Source organism: Mirounga leonina, unplaced genomic scaffold (assembly GCF_011800145.1).
Source record: "Mirounga leonina isolate KUSES-001 unplaced genomic scaffold, KU_Mleo_1.0 Mir_454, whole genome shotgun sequence".
In the NCBI taxonomy this organism is placed as follows: Eukaryota; Metazoa; Chordata; class Mammalia; order Carnivora; family Phocidae; genus Mirounga; species Mirounga leonina.
This window is the reverse complement of record NW_023270763.1, coordinates 8,367,720-8,386,624: the sequence shown is the minus strand read 5'-3', so window position 1 is coordinate 8,386,624 and position 18,905 is coordinate 8,367,720. Positions and strand designations below refer to the sequence as shown.

The window sequence follows — 18,905 nt, the reverse complement described above, 5'->3', positions numbered from 1 at the left end:
GGTCACCAGCAGAAAAGGGCATCAACCTTCCTGAATGTCCAAGGCTGTCGCCCCAACGCTCAGATCATCAAAGGAACATTCACGAATGGTTCCGGTCACCAAAAGGAACTGGTGATGTAATTCAAAATTCAGTCTCTCTCTCGTTGTAAAACTCATCAGCAAGCTTGACATACAGATCATTAAGGAAAACAGAGACCCTGAGGGGTGACAGCGCCGGGCAGAAAGAGGCAGACGGGAATTCTTTAGTGAGGCAAACAGATTCTTGCGTCAGCAGTTTGCTGTTCAGATGAGTGAGGCCACTCTACTCGTGGGCACCTTATCGCCATGGTAACTGAGCACAGAGCCCTACCCTGGGCCCTCTCATTCTCTGCTCTGAGACCATACCTATCTCACTGAAGGGCTGTGGACAGAAGGCCAGTCTTCCAGAGTCCTTCCACACTTGGGAGGCTACCCTCACCACCAGGCCAGCTCAGAGGCCTGGAGGCTCACACGATGGGTGCTTCTCGCCAATGTTCAGGAACCAACCAACCCAGGGTTGGACTGATCTTCCCGCAGGCAGCTGGTTCTACCATGCTGAGCCGCCTTCGACACAGGCCTCGTGGAGCCATGACCAAGGACAGCATCTTTCTAGGTCCAGGGGGCCTCTTGGAAGGATTCCGTGGTAGCCATGGTGAGAACAGAGAAGCAGAATCCTGGGGAAATCCTAGAACCGGGGGCTTCACTACTGTACCTTTGGGGCAGCATTGCTGAAGCTCTCCTCAGAGACACTGATTCTCTACTCTGTTGGGGAAGATTCTGGAGTCTCCTATGGGCATCCATCCTGACGATTTACCAATACTCATCATCGTAAAATAATTCTGTTTTCCGAATCTAAATTCCACATACTGAAAAGCTCAACTACTTTGATTTTTAGAAATACTCTTGAAAGGATAACACTGATAGTAAAGAAATCTCAAACAAGGAAAACTACTACCCACAATCTTGCCACTGTGATAATCGTCCTTCTTGTTTTGACAAGGACTTTCTAGTCTTTGCCAATCCAGAGAAACATTTTGGCTTAGCTACCATCATGATATTAAAAAGTTTAGGGGTGTCTGGGTGGCTCAGTCAGTTGAGTGTCCAACTCTTAGTTTGGGCTCAGGTCATGATCTTAGGGTCCTGGGATCGAGCCCCGCATCCGGCTCCGCACTCGGTGGGGAGTTGTTGGAGATTCTCTCTCTTCCTCCGTCCGCCTCCCCTCCCCACACTTGCACGCATGCGTGTGCACTCTCTAAACTAAATAAATCTTAAAAAAATTTTATTTTCCTAGGATATATGAAATATTTTTCCATTTCTCTCCACAATCATCATGCTTATTGTTTCTACGGATTCCCTCTTGCTAACTGACAACGGGCATGGTGGGTGAAACGGTCTGCAATCCGTCCCCCGTCTGGCTGAGGAGACACAGGGAGAGACCCGCCTGCTACCTCTTCACAGAAACCACTGAGAAGTTCTTCAGTGCTCACTTTTATCCAGAGGCTCCCTGCCTCCGCCAATCTGCAGACTCTCCACGAGTTCTATGCATCGCTTTATTTTATAAAGTAATCCGATATCTTACAAATACCATTTACGTCCCTCTGAGGAGCCCGGCATGGTTTTCCCACGCTGGGAATGTGACTATGGAAGTTCCAACAGGGTAGCAACTACCTGCCGTTCGATGAAAGAGCGGAAGGCCATTCTTTTTAAGGATTTGTTCGCACACGGAGGAGATTTTGGCATCGATCATAACTGACCTGGAACTGCAGGAGACTTCACGTTTTATTTAGGAATAAGCGATTTTGATCTAAAAAACGTTCGTCACATCCTGCCAAGTTTAGTCCTGACTCTGGTGGGGCAGCAAATACTCTCGGAGGGCTTAAGGGGAGGCCAGCTTTCTGCGGGAGTAAGAGGCAAGGCTGATTTTCCACGCAAATGTCTGCAAAGCTCTGACACAAACGACTCTGTGCATTATTTGCCCTGATGCATCTGGAAGGCCAGCCAGGGCCAGGTGAGTTCTCTGGGGCTTGCTAACGAAACTGAGCGACCCGGAAACGACGCGAGAAGGAAGTACCTGGGATCCTTCTGCGGGTGGACAAACCTCTCCACATAGATGTCCAGCCAAGGAGACCAACGATCCAGGTACGGTATGGCCTTCCACACCCCCATTTTGGTCAAATTCAAATCGGGAACACCCCGAGCACAAGCTCAGCCGGGAACTTTGCGGCAAGTGCCCCGCTCGGGCTGCATCTGTGCGTGGGTTTGGCATCTCGCAGCGGTAACGGCCGCTGCCGCCCAGCTGTTCCCCGTGCTACACATGTTTCCCCTCGTAAAACTTGCAGCGGGCTGGCGGGCTTCACGCTCCTCACTTAGCTTTGTTTGTGTTTTCAATGAATCAATGGGATATGGAGACTAATCAACATGTTTAGAAAAATAAAGGAAAAACGAGGAGCAGCTCAAGATGCTGGCTGTTCCTGGAAGCTGGGTGAGCCAAGCTCTGCGCTAGCGGGAGCGCAGGGAGGACACGCGAGGGGGTCCGGGAGCACGGTGCCGCCGCAAGGGGTCCGCAGGGCAGAGATGCCGCCTCAGAGACCTCGGGGCTTCAGATGAGGTGAGGGTCCCAGCCGGCGGGCCCTCCAGGCGCCCCCACCCCAACCCGCCTCCCGGCTGGATTCGCATCCTCAGCCCCACTCTTCCGGACATCACTGGCTCTGTATCCATTCACACCCCAAACGGCTCCCAGGGGCCCTCTGCCATCTCCTTTCTGTGACCCTGCCGGCCGCTTGCTTCTTCTCCAGCCTTCCTGCTTGAAGGTGGCCCCAAGTTCTTCCAGATGGGCTCAACTTCTCCCCGCCATGACCCTGCTGGGGGAGCATCGTGCGCCCGATCCTGTCCCCTCCCATTCATATGGAAGCCCCCCCGGGTACAGAATCTGTCTCTGACTTGGACTCCAGCCCCCAGGCCTGCACACCTAGAAGCCACAGACCGATGAAAGACTTTGGTGGTGAGCGGGAAAACGCTGGAGGAAACCCTCACTCAGCTGTCGACTCTCCCGGTCTCCATTAGCAACTAGGACCACGAGAACCTAGTGTGCCAACGGGATACGGTGTTTTCAGATCCAGAGCCAGGGATCCTCTGAGTCTCCCGGCTACAGACCAGAGGACAGGAAAATGTACAGGGGAGGGAAATATTTCACACAAGACAACAGAAATCAGCTGGTTACCTGAGCTCACACAGCCCTGCTGCAGGGGGTCCTGTAGTGACGTCACAGAATGGAGAACTAAATAAGACAAAGGGTTACAATTAAATGAGGAAACAAACCCCAGGTGCTTAAAGCTTCCTAATGCACCCAGCGCAGCGGGGCAGGGACAGCATAAGGGCCCCAAAGGTCCCACTCCTTCCGGGGGGCGGCCAGAACTCGGGGCCATGCAGGCGAGCACTGCTCTGCCAGGGAAAAGCCAGGACCCCCTGGTCGGGAGCAGGTGGAAGCCGGAGCCCGTTCTATCTCTCACCTCTGTGCCTTTGGCTGATTTCCTCTCCTGATTCCCTGATTTAGCTACTTGACTTTTACTTATATTTATGTATAAACAGCATTTTCTTAATTAGTAACTCATTTTCCGCTGCTTATAAAATTAGCTAGGCACAATCTTCTCTCCCCTCAAAACTGAAGTCGGTCTCATGGCAACAGGTTGTGCAGGAAGGGGGCAGCTCGCGGCCTCCCGCGTGTTTCCCCGCCCCCACCCGTAGGCGCCCAGGGCAGGGCCGCCCTTACCTGGCCCCTGCTGCCCCTGCACAGGCAGGACACCCTGGCCCAGCTCGCCGTTGAGCCAGAGCTGCATCCGGATGAAGGGTTCGCGGCCTTTCTGGGTCAGCTTGCTCCAAGGCTTTGGCCGGGACAGCATGTCACTGACGCTGCCCTGGGACAGGCCCAGTACCTGCAGTGGCAACCAAAGGCATGGCGTCAGTGGCCAGGATTTAGTGCGAGGCCACAAAATCCGCCAGCGATGCACAGAGAGCCGTGGAGAGGCCGAGACGGACGACACCCAGTGAGCACTTTAGGGGCTGAGCACAGACCCCCGCCCCCGCCCCATCCGTCCCTGCCTGGTGGATGGCGCCAGCCTGGGGCGGGGGAATCAGCTTTCAAGGTCACCGGTGGGCTGATGCCCTGGCACGGGGAACCCACGGTTACAGTCCTAGCTATCTGCTCCCAGGGAGAGGGGGTGGGATCTCGCCCAGGGCCTCGATCCTGCCGAGGCCGTGGGGCTGTCGTCCCGACACCCTGAGGAGGAAGCGCTGAAACCATCTTGCTCTTTGGTGGTGTTACGGAAGGTGGAGGTGCTGGGGCCACAGACCCGTTTAGCGGCCGGAGCAGCGGATGTTGGCGGGATGCGGGAGGCCAGTCGTCTTTGTGGCGCTGGGCCAGGCTGACCTTTAGAGAGGTTTGCTCTCTCTGACCACATCCTGCTCTGCAGTGGGGGCCCAGAGGTGCGCCGGCGGCGACGGGGGCGCCAGCCTGGGGGTAAGACTCATTGCAGACAACCGGCAAGTTGCACGTACATGCCCGAGTTTTCTGAACGCTCACATATGGCCATACATATGTATGGGCACAAACACCCCCCACAGGACACAGATGCAGCCCAGAGATATTTAGGGGCTGCATTCGATCACTCTTTTGAAAAGTTCTCAAGTTCCAGAATAAACTGCACTCACGGGCCAAACAAGTTCAACGCTATTAAGTCTCTGCTAAATTTAAGGCATGAGCACAAATGTCTATTTAAATGTTCTCAAATGATATTTTTACAACACTGAACTAGAAATTTCAAGGGACTTTAAATTCTCATCCTCACTTCTCTCCACCCCATCACCTTTTGCAAAATCAGGACAAAGAGATCACAATGAGATGTTGTAAGGATCTGAGGCACGGTACGCTGCAAACACTGAATGGAAGGCAGGACAGTGTGGGGCTGGGGGGGATGCAGGAGGGGACGGAGACCCTGCGTGGGGCCCCTCGGAGGCCACTACCGCCCCCGCTACGTGCCCCTCAGGGAGGCTGCCTTTTAGGGGAGTGGAGTGCTTCTCATTATGCTCAGTAATTACTTACTGAATCTGAAATGATGCTGGGGTATTATGTTTATCTTCTATTTTACGGCCCTGGTAAATCCCCATTATCCAGAATCTGTTACTGGGAAGTGCCAAGAACAGAAAGGGTCTTGGGGGGGCTTACTCACAAACCACTGTACTTTCATGAGCCTGGGAGGGAAGACATGGAAATGGGGGCTTTTAGGGCCAGCTGTGGGCATGGCCCGGGCCGCATGAGCTATGGATTCTGGGCAGGTCGCTTCACCAAGTGCCTTCTGAGTTATGAGAAAGGTACGATTATGCCTATCACGTGACACAAGCTTTTCCTATCCTGTGCCTTTTGCTTCTCTGCATACTGGTGGTCTCCCTATGGGCTCAGATCTTTTTTGGCCAAAAAAAAGCCTGCGGAGGTGCGTCTGGGCCACACTTGGCAGAGAGGTGGGACTTGAACTGAGCCACCGGCCGGCTGGGGGCATGTAGCTGACTTCCCTGAGCCTCACTGTCCTAATCTGTCAGATGGCGACTTTAGCGCCCCCTCACAGTGTCACCGGGAGTCAAAAGGAGCGTGGTGGGTGACGGGGCCTAGCCCAGAGTCTCGCCCCTAAGGGGACGCGGCAAATGGAACATTCACCGGCCAGCTTCTCCGCAAGCTTGGGGGCGGGCGACCCTTTCTGCTCTGTGGCTCACTAAAGGGGCTATGGCCACGTCCTCCAGAGAGACGGGAAAAGCCAGGCCCCTGAACCAACCCCTTACCTTCTCCCCGAAGATCCTTTGACAGATGCCGTTCTTGGCCAGCTTCTCTTTCACCTGCCGGGTGAGCTCGATGGTGTCCACTTCCTGGTACATGTAGATCTCGTACTGCTCTGGGGTCAGCGGAGGGACCGAGGGCTTGGCGGGCTTGGACATGGGCACGATCGGGGAGGAGGGCAGGGGGCTGTTCTGGGGGGTCTCGCTGCGGCTGGCTCCGGTCAGGCTCAGCTCCGAGCTCTGGGAGTACGGCGACTCGGCGCTGGGCCACTCCTTCCAGTACTCTGACGACGACGAGGGTCCCTGGAGCTGGCTGCGCTCGGCCCGCGGCTGGCTGCCGCCACCCTTCTCCTTGGCGCCGATGGCTTCTTCCGACTTGGTGTCCTCGGGGGGCACGGCGCTCTTCCTCTCCGGCTGCACCGTGCTCCACCAGTGGTCCTTCCACACGCCGCTGCGGCCCAGCTCGCTCTTCACGTGTCTCAGGACCCCCTGCGCAGACTCGGCCGCTCCCTGGAGGTCCAGCCCGGGCGCGTCCTGGGACTCCTTTTTGAGGGCCGGGGGGTTGGGCAGAGCGGAGGCACCGGCATCGGGGGCGGAGGGGGGCTTCTTCAAGGACAGGGCGAGCGGAGGGTAGCTGGACACGGATGACATGGGCGAGGAGGGTATCAACTTGGGGGTCAGGATGGCGATGTCGGCCTGGGACAGCGGCGCGGGCTTTAAGGCGGGGTCGAGGGCGGCCTGCTGGGCCTCCATCTCGCGCCGGGCCTGCTGCAGGATGGAGCGGATGGCGTCGTCCGAGCTCCCGCTGCCGGCTGTGGACGAAGGCTGGGCGGGCTCTGCTGCACGGAGCAAACACAGGCGTGAGGTGGTGGCGGGCCCGAGCGCTCCGGTCGGGAGCGCGCTGTTGTTCCCTCCGCTTCCTTCTAACCCGGCCTCCCACAAAATGCGGATTCTCTGGGACAACCAAGCCACTCGAATTGGACCAGCATTTCCTCGGTCAGTGGACCCCGCGTGCATCCTGTCCGGGCAGGGACAGACGGACTAACGCCACCGCTCTGAGACCCGCTGGCCTTTACTTCACGCCATCTGAAAGGGTTCATTATCCCCGAGTGTGTGTGGTGGGGGGAGCGGGGAAAGTGGGCAGACGCTCAGGGATGTGCCATCACCCCTGAGGATTTCTAAACAATATTCTCGTGTGCTAAATTCCAGAACTGTAGTGCTTGGGTCAACCTTTAGAGGCGTAATTTCTGTTAAGGGTTGCAGCGTGAGCCCGGAGTCTCCAGTGAGACACGGCCGTGTTTGGGCTGGCCCACATTTACTGTCCCCTGGGCAGGTGACTGTGGTGTGGCCGGCAACAGCGAGGCCCACGATGGGGGGACAGCGGCCAGGCCCTGGCCCGGGAACCCAGGGCTGCGACCTTGGGGGACTCAGAGGGCACGGCCGGGCCTCGGGATTTCCGTCTGTGAGCTTGGGATGGGTGGTGGGTTAGATCGAGGACCCTTAACGAGGGCTGTGCCTCAGAATCACCCGCTGGGCTTGTTAAAATGCACATGCCCAGGCCCAGCCCTGGAGGGTCTGCCTGAGTAGCAGGTGTGGGGCTGCAGCAGCCCGCGTTTTTGACCAGCTCCCGGGCAACTGTGCAGCGAGGCCCTGGCTGAGGAGCGCCGGGCTGAACGCTCCCGCAGGTGGTGCCAGCTCGTGGACACCTTCACATCTCGGGGACGGAATCACGGGATCCAGCTCTTTATCCACTTTAAATGAGGCTGAAAAATGCTTCAAATAACAGGGACAACCTTTTAGGCCTCTCGAGGACTTAATTTCACCGGCTGACCAAGGGCCCTGCTTCTCGGACTTGCACGATCCCCACAGCACCCGAGGGTGCAGGCAGAACCAGCACTCCTTTGCGGGAGAAACCGGGCCCTTCTGCTCTCGATCCGGGGCTGTCTCCCACCCTGTCGGGGGGCCCGGCCAAGCCTCTTGGTTGTTCAGCCACCCAGAGGAGGGGCTGGCTTACATGTCAACCCTGGTCTGGAGAGGAAGAACTACATCAAATGGAAGGTCCCCCCAGTGTCAGGCCCCAGGGCCTCACAGGACGGTCTCCCACCCACCGCACTGGGGTCCCTGTAAGGAGGCAGATGGTTGCAGAGGGGGAGGTGCTGGGACAAGAGCTGAGAGACCTGGGTTTCCACCCAGGACCTGTCATTTAGTAAGTCTCACTTGGAGCCTGAGTTTGAGAATCGGCAGTAGGATAACAGTATCCACCTTTCAGGGCAAGGGTATGGACCTAGTTTAAATAGGACAGGGGAGGTAAAAATGCCAAGGCCAGGCCTAGTTCCCAGAAGGGAGCTCCGGGCTCACCACTGAATGAGTCATGTGGGAGTGGGGTGGCCTGGGGGAAGGGCCTCGTGGCCAGGGGAGGGACTGGGTGGTGGCCTGCCACCAGGCCTGGCGGAAGCCCCGTGACCAGGTCCGCAGGGGAGCGGCTCTGCAGAGCAGGGGCTTCACGGGTATGGGGTGGGTGTGCGTCCCTATGCTGAACCCCAGAGCAAGAGAACCCAGGCACTCGGTCTCCTCTCCGGCGGCAGGTCTGAGCTGAACCTACGGCCGGTGTGCCTTGCCGTCAAACTCAGCCAGAGAGAGGCTGAAGTGTGGCGGCTCTCTCTTGTCGGACGAGGCAGCTCTCAGGGAGCACCGAGGGCCGAGTCCTGAGGCCGCCTGACTGCAGAGGTGGACATCCATCTACTACAACTTCCCGCTCCTCCCTAGCAACGTTCGTTCTGCGAAGCAGCTTAGGATTTATTTTGCACCCATCCTTTTTCGGGGTTCAGTCAAGGATATATCCAAATAACAAAGCCCGTATGGCATTTGAAAAAGGCAATTTGATACAGACTACCTGTCCACGTAAGTATAAGGACAAACTAGGCCAGGGATACCTTCTTGAGTCAATGCTAGGGCGTGATGTGATAAAAAGAAAAAGAAAAAGAAAAAGATCACGCAGACCTCTGCTCCCCTCTGCACTTGCCTAAGTGCCTGAAAACACACGTTCTATTGTGTGGGGTTTTCACTTTATTTTTTTTAAAGTTAAATACTGCTAACCAGGACACTCATGACAATTCTTCTAATTAACCCTGGAAGACAGTGGTCAAAGAAGTGGATTCCGTACCAGTTTTCTGCACCTGCAGCTCCCTTTTGGCTTGTTCCAGGATGGACTTGATTGCTTCATCGGATCCGGTATCGGAGGCTCGGATCCGGGTCGTGATGTTACCTGCAGGGAGAAGCCACACCCATGACATCAAACCCGGACGTGAAACAAACCAACCAACAAAAATCAGGACTGCACGAAGAGGTCATTCTGATCAATAGCTCCCGAGTTGAGGCCGGTGACGGTTAAGGAGGCAGGCGTGGCCTCCCGTTGACCCGTACCTGCTGGGCGTGCAACCTCACAGCAGGTACTGCGGCCCTGGGCAGGAAGGGCTTCCTGCGGAATCTACCTGGTGGTCAGGGTCATCTGGCCAGCGGGGCAAGCTCTCACGGTTACCCCAACTGGACGGCACCCGTGGGGCGGGATTAGGGAGAGCAGGTCACCCACTCCAGTACAAAACCAGAGGAAGGCCTGAAAAAGGCAGTGGTGTTTGGGAGTCACTTAAAAGCAACTCCGACAATTGCTTTGGCCTGGGATTGTGCTCAGGGTTCTGCACGTCTGTTGGACGCTGGTGTCCCCAAAAAGCAGCGATGGGAAATGCAGGTGAAGGGTCGAGGTGGATTACCTATCAGTCATGGGCACATACAAGGCGAAGAGGATGAAGGCTTCCTATTTCGGCTCTTTGGTCACATGCTGTCTTTTAAAAATTTATGAATGAGGCGAGTAGCCTGCAGAGCTCCCTCCAGGACAAGACCCTCGGTCACCTGGTGACGCTCTGCAGAGCAGCCACGTGCACGGACGCACGGAAGCTACTGTGGCCCCGGGGGCTGGCCCCGCCTCTTTCTGGAAGCCCTCCACGTATCGTAGCTTCATTCTCCGCTACCTTACTAAGTAAGCACCGCCACACCAAACCATTGCAAAACAAGCAGACCGCGGGGGCGGAGCCCCTTTAAAGATGCAGCACCAAGGAGCGCAGGGGGGCCCAGAGGAGAACCGATTACGTTTGGAATTCGTTGGAATTTGTCCACTCCGTAGTACCTTTAACACAGTTCAGAGTTAAAAGGAAGTACAAGGAAGCAGCAGTATGTCATCTGACTCAGCCACCTGATTTTTCTCAGAGCAACGATTGTTAACGCTCCTGCCCGCTTCTGAGAAGGGCGGGGGGGACGGTGTAATTTGAACCTGAGGGGGGGTTGGGATGGCACTTGGGGACTGATTCTTAGGGGCACTTTCTCTCCTCGCCTCTTCCGCACCCGGTAGAGTGCGGGCAGCTCAGGAGGGACTGTGCGTACTTGAGCCCGTGCTTTGTTTTATACTTACTAGCTGTTTTTCCATCAGGTTCCAGGCCAGAATCACACTGCACAGTTTTAACCCAAATGCACAGCTAAGGACATGCTGCTTCCTAGGTTTTACTAACTGCAAAGAAAAACACCTGCCTGCAACATACCTTCGGACCCATTTCTTCGTTTCGGTACTTCCTGAAATAGTCTGTTCAGGCTCTGGCCTGGATTCTCTGTTGAAAAACAAGTGTGGTAAGAACAAAACAATCAGGGGGATGGTGGTGTTGACGATATGGGCTGTGTGACATGAAATCTGAGCCGCCTGTCGCTACAGAAAGGGCTCAGGGCTTCCTGTGCAACTCGGGAGTTACTAGAAACTTTTGAGAGGCCCTTCCCTGGCCAGCCGGCCTGCAGAGGCCATGGCTCTGCTGCGGAAGATCAGACAGACCTAAGGAGTGGCCCACGGCACCAATGCCATGAGGGTCAAACGGAGGGAGCACCGCCTGCCACCAAGCGCATCGCCCACCAGCCCCCGGAACAAAGCTCACATTAATCATCCAAAGACAGTCAATTTCAGTTAACATCGCCATAGAAAGCTCGATGTGCTTTGTGCAAATCGACGCTGTTCGAAACGCCTCCCTGCTCCATTTGTCGTGTTTCAAACGCGTCTGATAAGATCTACCCCTCTCTACCACTGCTGGTTTAGCAGAATGATCCTGTCGTTCAAGGGGGAAGGGATTCTCTCAATCAGGGATGCGAATGGACTTTTCATCTTTTTGTGGAGGGTGGGGTAGGAAGGGTGTTTCCATAAAACTTCCACGTATCTTACTCAAGGCAGGCGTGTTTTGCTCACTGGGCTGTGCCAATCGCTAACAGAAGCTAACACCGGGAGGGAGGCTGGCCACAGGACACGCTCCCTTGTGCGCGTGGGGAAGAGGAGAGGACACGTGGCCGATACGCTCTCCCCAGGCCTGACCCCGGCTGCGGCCGCCTGGGCTCTAGGGCCAGACGCTACCTGAGGGCTCCTCCCCCGTGGGGCCAGCACCCACTGCCCATCGGACCACTGGACATTACACACGTCGGGACGTTGTACGGGGTGTAATTCCGTCCGATTCGATACGCGGGATTGAGGTTCTGAGTCTACTACATGCGAGGTGCTGAGCGAGTGTCAGAGGCCAGACCCCCCCAGTCTACGGGCTCTGGCTCACGCCAGCCGACCCTCGGACCCTGGAGATGGTAGAACTCAAGAGAACTTTACCTGATGTGATGCACAAATGTTCCGTGACACGCACACACACACTCCCACACAACCCTGACGGGTTCACACGCTGGCGCCAGCCCCCGAAAGCCTCTCACCTCTTTGTCTGCCTTGGATGCTGCGAAGGGCCAAGATGTTCTGCTCGTCTGAGAGGAACTGCTTCATCTTGTGAAAGGGCTCCTTGCCGCGAACGGTCAGTTTATTCCAGGGCTTGGGCCGGGCCAGAATCTCGCTCACGGACCCTTGAGACAGTCCCAAGACATAGTGTCCGAAAATGCGCTGTCCGATATTGTGCTTGATCAACTGTTCCTTCACCTGCCGGGCGATTTCTGCCGTGTCTATCTCCTCGCCCTCGGAGACGCTCCCAGCACTTTCTGACTGGCTGGGAGACGGGGCCATGCCATTTACATCTGGGCTCTGTTGTAATGGACTTTGGGAAGATATGGAGTTTGTGCTGTATGGACCTGTTGAAAAAATCATGCTTGTGCTTCCTGCTTCCTGCATGGCCTTGGAGTAGAAGGACTGCATTAGCTGTCGTTGGAGGAGAGAGTTTAGTGCAAATTTTCCCGTAGAAGCCAGGGGTAGGCTGGGGCTTGCCAGGGATGAGCTGAAAAAGTCTTGCGTTAACCCCGCTGGTGAGAACTGGTGTGTACCATTAGTATTGGAAGCCTGCTCCCCCGTGTTGCGGGACAACTGAGGAGGAGGGGAGGCCGGCAAAGGTCCAGGACGCCGACTCTCAGGCTGGTCTTTCCCTTTTCTCCTGGCTGACCCTACAAGGAAGGGCAAACATAATGCATTATGGGGGATTCAAAAGGGAAAAAAAACCAAGACCAAAATGCCAAGTTTGCCCCACAAAAGGGAAAAAAAAAAAGTGCAGATTTTCCAAGGGCCAATGAGGTGTGTTGGTTTGTTTTTCAATTGAATTTTTAAATTAGCCAAACGAGGCCCCCCGAAACAAGCAACATGCATTTCATGTTTGCACCTTTCTTGTACGTTGCAGCCTGGAGAGTCCCCTCGACACAGATTCAAACCCCTAAAGTGGCAAGGAGCCGGTACCACACACAGTAAAGAGTCGACAGGTCGCGGGGCCTCTTATCGGGCCGCTAGCATTCGAGCTATTACCAGAAGGGCCCCACCTGAGGAGCAGCAAACACTGACATTCTGGGACCAACGGGTTCTCTCACACCACTTGCTCTGAGGCGAATGCACTGCACCGAGTCCACTCGATCGAAGGCACGCACATTTTAAGAATGAATTATCACCGGAGCCCGAGACACTGTTAAACGGTTTACCAGCTGCCAAAACCAGAAGCAGTCAGTGACGCCACCATTTTGGGACGAGCAAAGAAAGGCTAAGGATGGGGGATGCGCTCCCAAGGAAAACCTGACGAAAGGAAGAAAAGCTCCACTGAGGCTGGAGGCAGCCCCAGAACCACCACAAGACAGAGGCCGCACGACCGGGAACGGACCAGAGAGGCCACCATCCTCTGAGTGTCCCTCCTGGCCTCTCCTGCAACACGGGCCCTGACTGACCTCCGCAGGTGCCCTGCGGCCACGCGCCTCGACGTGCGCGTCGGTAGGCGGGGCGGGGGGAGGGGAGGAGCCGTGCGGAGGACCAGGAGGAGACCAAGCGCTCATTAGTCAAGGCTGTCATCAACCGCTGATGCTCCCGTCATGCATCGGCCCAGACTCACGGTTCACCTTCCTCTTCCTCGGCCCCCGGAAGGGACCGAGCACGGCACGCGAGACCCTGTCAACCTACCGCTCAGGTCGCTGTTGGAGATGCGCAGCGCGGCATTCTCGGACTGTAGCGAGCGGTTCTTCTCCAGCAGCAGCACTTCCAGGGGCTTGGACGCGTCCTAGATGGGGCAGAGCAGGGCTCACCGTGGGGCCGGCCACCCGCCCGCTCCCCGGGGCCGCCGGACCCCGAAATCCCTGCTCCGATGGCCTGTGCAGCCCGCTCTCTGACTCCCATGCGTTATAGGAACCTGCCTTCCCCTGGAGATGCTCCCACACGCGTGGAGAGCACTCAAGAGCCTTTCCAAAAGGATGCATTCCTGTCGCAGTCATTCCTCTTCTTACACCCGTGTCGCTTCTAGACAACTCCTATTCTCTATGCCGTCCCCAAGGTCGAGGAGTCTAAACCCGTCCCTCATCTGGCACGCGGACTGGCTGCAGAGCCACAGACCTGTCCGGAGGTCGCTACCAAGGTTAAGCTTTCCTTGGTACCAGCCACAAAGAGTCAGCTGCCGTCTGGACATCAGGAGCGGGATTCCATTTGATGCCTTAAATTCTCCCTGGCCACCAGGTTACCGGGCACCATGGTCATTTTGCCCCACCTCTTTTCCACGTGAGGCAGCAGATAAAGAAAGTTCCGAAGTCGGTCCGTTTGGGGCTGGTCTCTGACACAATCTAAAAGTGGTCTTACCCATGTGCTCAGTGCCCGCCCAAGTGAGATCACAACGTCATGTGAACTGAGCTACCCGTCTGGAAAACACTGACTTTTCTCTTCCTGCCTCTTTTTAATTAAAGATAATGTGCTTGAACTTGCTTAAGGTCCCCAGGAAATGACTCGTCAGCTGCAGGCAGAAGGTTCCATGGAAATTTCGAGAGCGTGAGGCTTGCTCGGGGACGGGCAGTGACCAAGGCGAGCTGGCCCTCACGCACACAGAGAGCAAACGAGAGCGCATACCTGTGTCCCAGAGCCCTCGGACGGTGCGAACTCCATGGATTTCAGAATGCTGTGGAGAGCAAGACAGAGCGGTTATTCCCCACTCCTACCTTTGCTAACTGCCACACTAATGAGCACTAACATTACACTTTCCTGCACTCCAGGAACGGAGGAACTGACAGCTTTAACAACCTCCCTGGCAGCATTATAATCTGATAGTGTCTCTAGAATAACTAGTCAACTAGCAGTTGGCCAGCAAAAGTTTCTTGCCCAGCATGTAAATCATTCCATATGGAATCACACCAGGGCTGTTCGGAGTATAATTTTAAAGTTGAACACAGACGTAACATTGTTGCAAGCGGAATGTATTTGTCAAGCTTACAGGGAATGAAAACGTTGTAAGAAGGAAGCCAGAGAGAGAAACCTCATCCCTCCCACCTGCCCCGGGGGGCCAGCCATGCAGGGACCTGGGAAAATAGGCAAAAAGCAAGGTCCCCAACTGCCTGGTTCCAAGGCTGGCCACAGACCTGCTCTGCAGCCCCAGGCGCTGCGGGGGAGCAGGACTGTTTCTCCTTTGTTCTCCTTATCGCTGAAACCGCCTCGGTCTCAGCTTGTTTCCACAAGTCTGAGAGCCGAGGGAGTTCAGGTGCCCAGAACCACTGTTTCCAGTGTTCCTTTCACAGGGACATTCCTTCCTTTCTGTGAGTCTATCTGGGAGGGAAGGACAGTGAGTCCACATGGCCCCAGGCGCTTGGGAAGGCGAGCGAAAGCGGCTGTGGTCCCCGGCAGCAGGCCACCTGTGCTCTCCCAGCGTTCTCGCAGCCATGACCTTGGCCTCTGCCCTCTTTAAGTCCCATGGAAGCGTCAAGAGCACCGCGTAAAAATGCCCAGGGTCCCGGGAGACCACTCTGCTGCGGCCACTGTGGTGGTCAGTGAGAAGCTGACGGCTTAGTTTATCTGTGGTTTTATCTTCGTAGTGGCCCGTGTCCCACAGACCAACAGAAAAGGAACGAAAGAGCAGCTGGGGGGTGGGGGGAAGGAAGGAAACCTCGTAATTTTATTTTATGGTGAGCTATTGAAAATAATAACTCAGGGGCCGCATTGCATCAGCCGGAAGAGAAGTGACGAGCAGTCTGGAACTTGTCCTTTTTTACGGCCGTCACGTTTGCAGCTATATTCTTGTCTGAGATCTTTAGGATCACGTAACAAAAGACTGAAGTGAGCCTATAAGCTGACACCCAAAACACCGGCGTCTGTTCGTTCATTCGCTGGATCTTTACTGATGACCTAGTGGGTGCTGGGCACTCAGAGGATCAGAACCGCTCTGCCCCTCGCCCTTGCAAACTCCACAGGCTGTTACAGGTAGACGACAAAATCCAAATAGCACCCAACACAGAAGACCTGATGGGTGCTGCTGGCAGCAGAAACCTCCTCGGGTTAGAGACGGAGTCCGTGTCAGGAGGAGTCAGTGTCTAAGAAGGGCTTGGAAGGAGCAGGGCATTTTACAGACCACTGAGGTGGGCAGGGGGCCTGGGGCAGAGATAGGACGGGAGGTGGGGCGTGTGTCTGGAAGGGCCCTTGGATCACTAGGAAGTGGGAGGGCAGGGGCGTATTTTAGCAGAAAAGCCATCAGAGTGGGGCCTTCAGATGCAGACCTGGGGCTGAGGGGGGCCATGGTGTGCATGTGTAGCAGAAAGGGCCACTAGGAATGCAGGCGCAGGTCTGGGAGGAAGCATGCAGTGGCTGCGTGGGAGGGAATGGACCTTGATCGTGTCGCGCATGGGAACGGAGGTGAGCTAAGAGGACCGTCGGGACTGAGCTGCGTGGATGGGCAGAGGCTGGGGGAGGAGGCCTTCACATCAGAGTTTCTCTGACTCAGCACTAGAAGGCACAGGCTGTTTTCTTCTCAGTGGGAGGAAGAGCAGAAGGACGGACGATGGGGACAGGAGAAGCAGATACAGAAGGTCAGACAGGTGAATAGCACACGCCTCAGGGTTGGAAGAGGGAAGATGTAGGCAGGTGTGTGTGTGTTGGGGGGGGTGTCCAAGGAGGTGCTGCAAGGCTGTCTGCGGCCAGAGGGGGCGACACCGTCCAGGGAGAGACACGCTGGGCCTCTGGGCACCGGGCTGAGAAGCCACCTGCAGGCAAGTCGCCAGCGAGGCTGGGGGAGTTCATGACTGAGAGAGGGCGACGGGCCCTGGTGGTGGGAAAGTCCAAGAGGCCTTCCCGTGGGCTTTTTTAGCAATCCCGAGGGAATGGAATTGAGAATACAAAGAACAGCATGGCGAGTGGGTGTAGGCTTATTTTAAAAGGAAAAATTAAAAGTGTCAGGAGGGGGGGCTGATGGGATAGCAGAGGAGTAGGAAGGGATCTGGGGTGCGGGTGGGGGGTCAGCCTGGAGAGACAGGAGGGAGACACCAACACCAGAGAGGGGAGCCTGAGGCTAAGGGGGTGTCTGTGGAGGGGTTGGGGCCCAACAGGGGGGAGCAGAGGAAGGACCCCGTGTTCCCACAGCAGCGGAGAACACGGGCCTGCAGGGCCCGGTGACCGTCTGCTGTGTTTCAGAGCTCGGCCGTGGAGGCAGGGGCTGCCCATGAGCTCCAGGAGGGCCGGGGGCAGCCTTGGGGGAAGGAGTTTGAGGCACTAGGAGGCGGGGCGTGAGTGCGGGCACTTCTACTTGAGAATGTTCGCATTAGCGCTGGCGGGGTGACAGGACTTCAGCTACTGCCTTCGGATGGGAAACTGGAAGCTGAGAGAAGAAAAGTCCTGGTGTCTGAAGGTGGTCAGGGGCGGGGGGTGGTGGTATGAGGCCACGTGTAGGCTTTCAACTGGAAAACACTCCCCTGGGGGCACCTGGACGGCTCAGTCAGTTGAGCGTCTGCCTTTGGCTGGGGTCATGATCCTGGGGTCCTGGGATCGAGCCCTGCATTGGGCTCCCTGCTCAGCAAGAAGTCTGCTTCTCCCTCTCCCTCTGCCTGCCGCCCCCCCCCACCAATTAAATAAATAAAATCTTAAAAACAACAACAACCCCAAAACAAAACATTTCTCTGTTCTGCTCCTGTTTGGGGAACTTACTGCTGGCACACAAGCTCATATTTCATAATTTCTATCAGGGCACCATCTCCCCTAATTCTGTGCATACTGGCATACTTGAAATGCACGGCGTCTTAGAAAAAGTCCCCAGAGCTCAGGCACAGGCCTGAGTGCACACGCCCAGGGCTCTGAGCAGCCTGGGACACGGTGTAGTGGGGGAGCGGCCGCCAAGGCCCAGAGCGAGGGCCCGCGGCTGCCCTGTCCCTGGCACAGCGGTTCCTTAGGAGAAGTGACCAGCGAGCCCTGGCTTGTAGGCGGCCGCACCGGCGTCTCCACACTTACTTTAGTTCTTTCTTCACTTCTTCATAGTCAGCCTGTCCTTTGAGTTTTTCTTCCAGTTGCTGAAAACAGAGGAATTTTATTAGTGGCTGTGTCTGCAACGGGTTGACGGACCTCGCTATGAAGCAAATGCTTGTGTCCCTCTACCCCCTACCCCCAAATCCGTGTGTTGCAACCCAACCTCCAGGGTGATGGTGTTAGGAGGCGTGGCCTTTGGGGGCGACTGGGTCACCGGAGGGGGAGCCCCACGGATGAGATCAGTGCCTTTGGCACAGAGACCCCATGGCGCACCCCAATGCGTGGGCAGGGTGGGAAAGCAGACACTGGTCTGGGAATCAGGAAGGGAGTCCTCAGCAGACACGGAATTTGCTAGTGCCCTGATGTTGGACTTCCCAGCCTCCAGAACTGTGAGAAATACAAGTTTTTTGTTTAAACCGCCCAGGTCATGACGTCCTGCTATGGCACTAGGACAGCCTTCACGGACTCCAGTCCCTAGGGAACGTCCAGCTGTCCCTGAAAGGAAACGCAAACGTGAAGTGAATGGTGCCAACGTGCGGGGTTGCTTTCTTGACCTTCACGCTTCTGGTCTGGTGTGAGTGTGGGTGTGAGCAAGTGTGAATGTGCACAAACACACACACGGTAATATAAGGTGTAATATCAAACCTAACCAAAGTAGAACAGAGCTTTACCAAAGTGGAAAACAGAATGAGAAAAGGCCATTTTGTAGGAAATACCACGAAATGGCAAACAGCGGAGAAAAGTGCTCAGCACTTTCACATCAGCGTGTGGCTTTTCGCGAGATACATTAGGCCAGCTGACATGTGCAGTCAGTTGTCAACACCTTTGGTGGGACCCTGCTAACAAGAGGTACGAGCCCTTTGTCACTGAGTGTTGGCATCAGATAGGAATCGGGCAAAAAGCATTTGAACCTTCAGATCTGCGCCACCCCCCCGCCCCTGGACGTGGGCACTTCAGGAGCGGGAGGCCCGGTGAGCTGGGTGGTCTTTTTGTCTGAGTCCCGCGGGAGGGCCCTTGCAGGGCACCTGGTCAGCAGGGCCAAGGTTGGGCACAGTCAACTGACTCCCTGGTCCTCGAATGCCCCTCAGAGGGGGAATGAGACAACACGCACCCCGGCTATGAGATGCTCTGTGAGCTCACAGGCCCTGATATGGCTGGTTTGTGCAGTGCTCTGTGGGGCTTTCTTGCTAGGAGGGGCCTCTGGCTTTGGGTGGTCAGCAGAGGATGCTCCCTTCTGCGAGGGTGTTCGGACTAGTTTGCTCTTGACCTCCCATGAAGGGGAAGGGAATAAGGCCGCCTCACATAAAACACAAAGACCCTGGGG

At 56.0% G+C, this 18,905-nt stretch overlaps 1 protein-coding gene across 3 annotated transcripts in view; it reads right to left on the bottom strand.

The window, feature by feature from the left end:
- CUX1 (cut like homeobox 1) overlaps positions 1-18,905 on the bottom strand; it is a 352,323-nt gene that overhangs the window by 57,467 nt on the left and 275,951 nt on the right. For 2 of the 3 annotated variants that reach the window (XM_034988566.1, XM_034988567.1), the window contains exons 12-14: positions 17,567-17,625; positions 14,213-14,261; positions 13,283-13,379 (exon numbers count right to left, since the gene is read on the bottom strand). In XM_034988566.1, coding sequence (XP_034844457.1) covers positions 13,283-13,379; positions 14,213-14,261; positions 17,567-17,625 — 205 coding nt within the window. Of the gene's footprint in view, positions 1-3,238; positions 3,296-3,787; positions 3,951-5,847; positions 6,681-9,004; positions 9,107-10,430; positions 10,497-11,619; positions 12,292-13,282; positions 13,380-14,212; positions 14,262-17,566; positions 17,626-18,905 lie in introns of all 3 variants that reach the window. The other variant, XM_034988568.1, reaches the window with a different exon arrangement.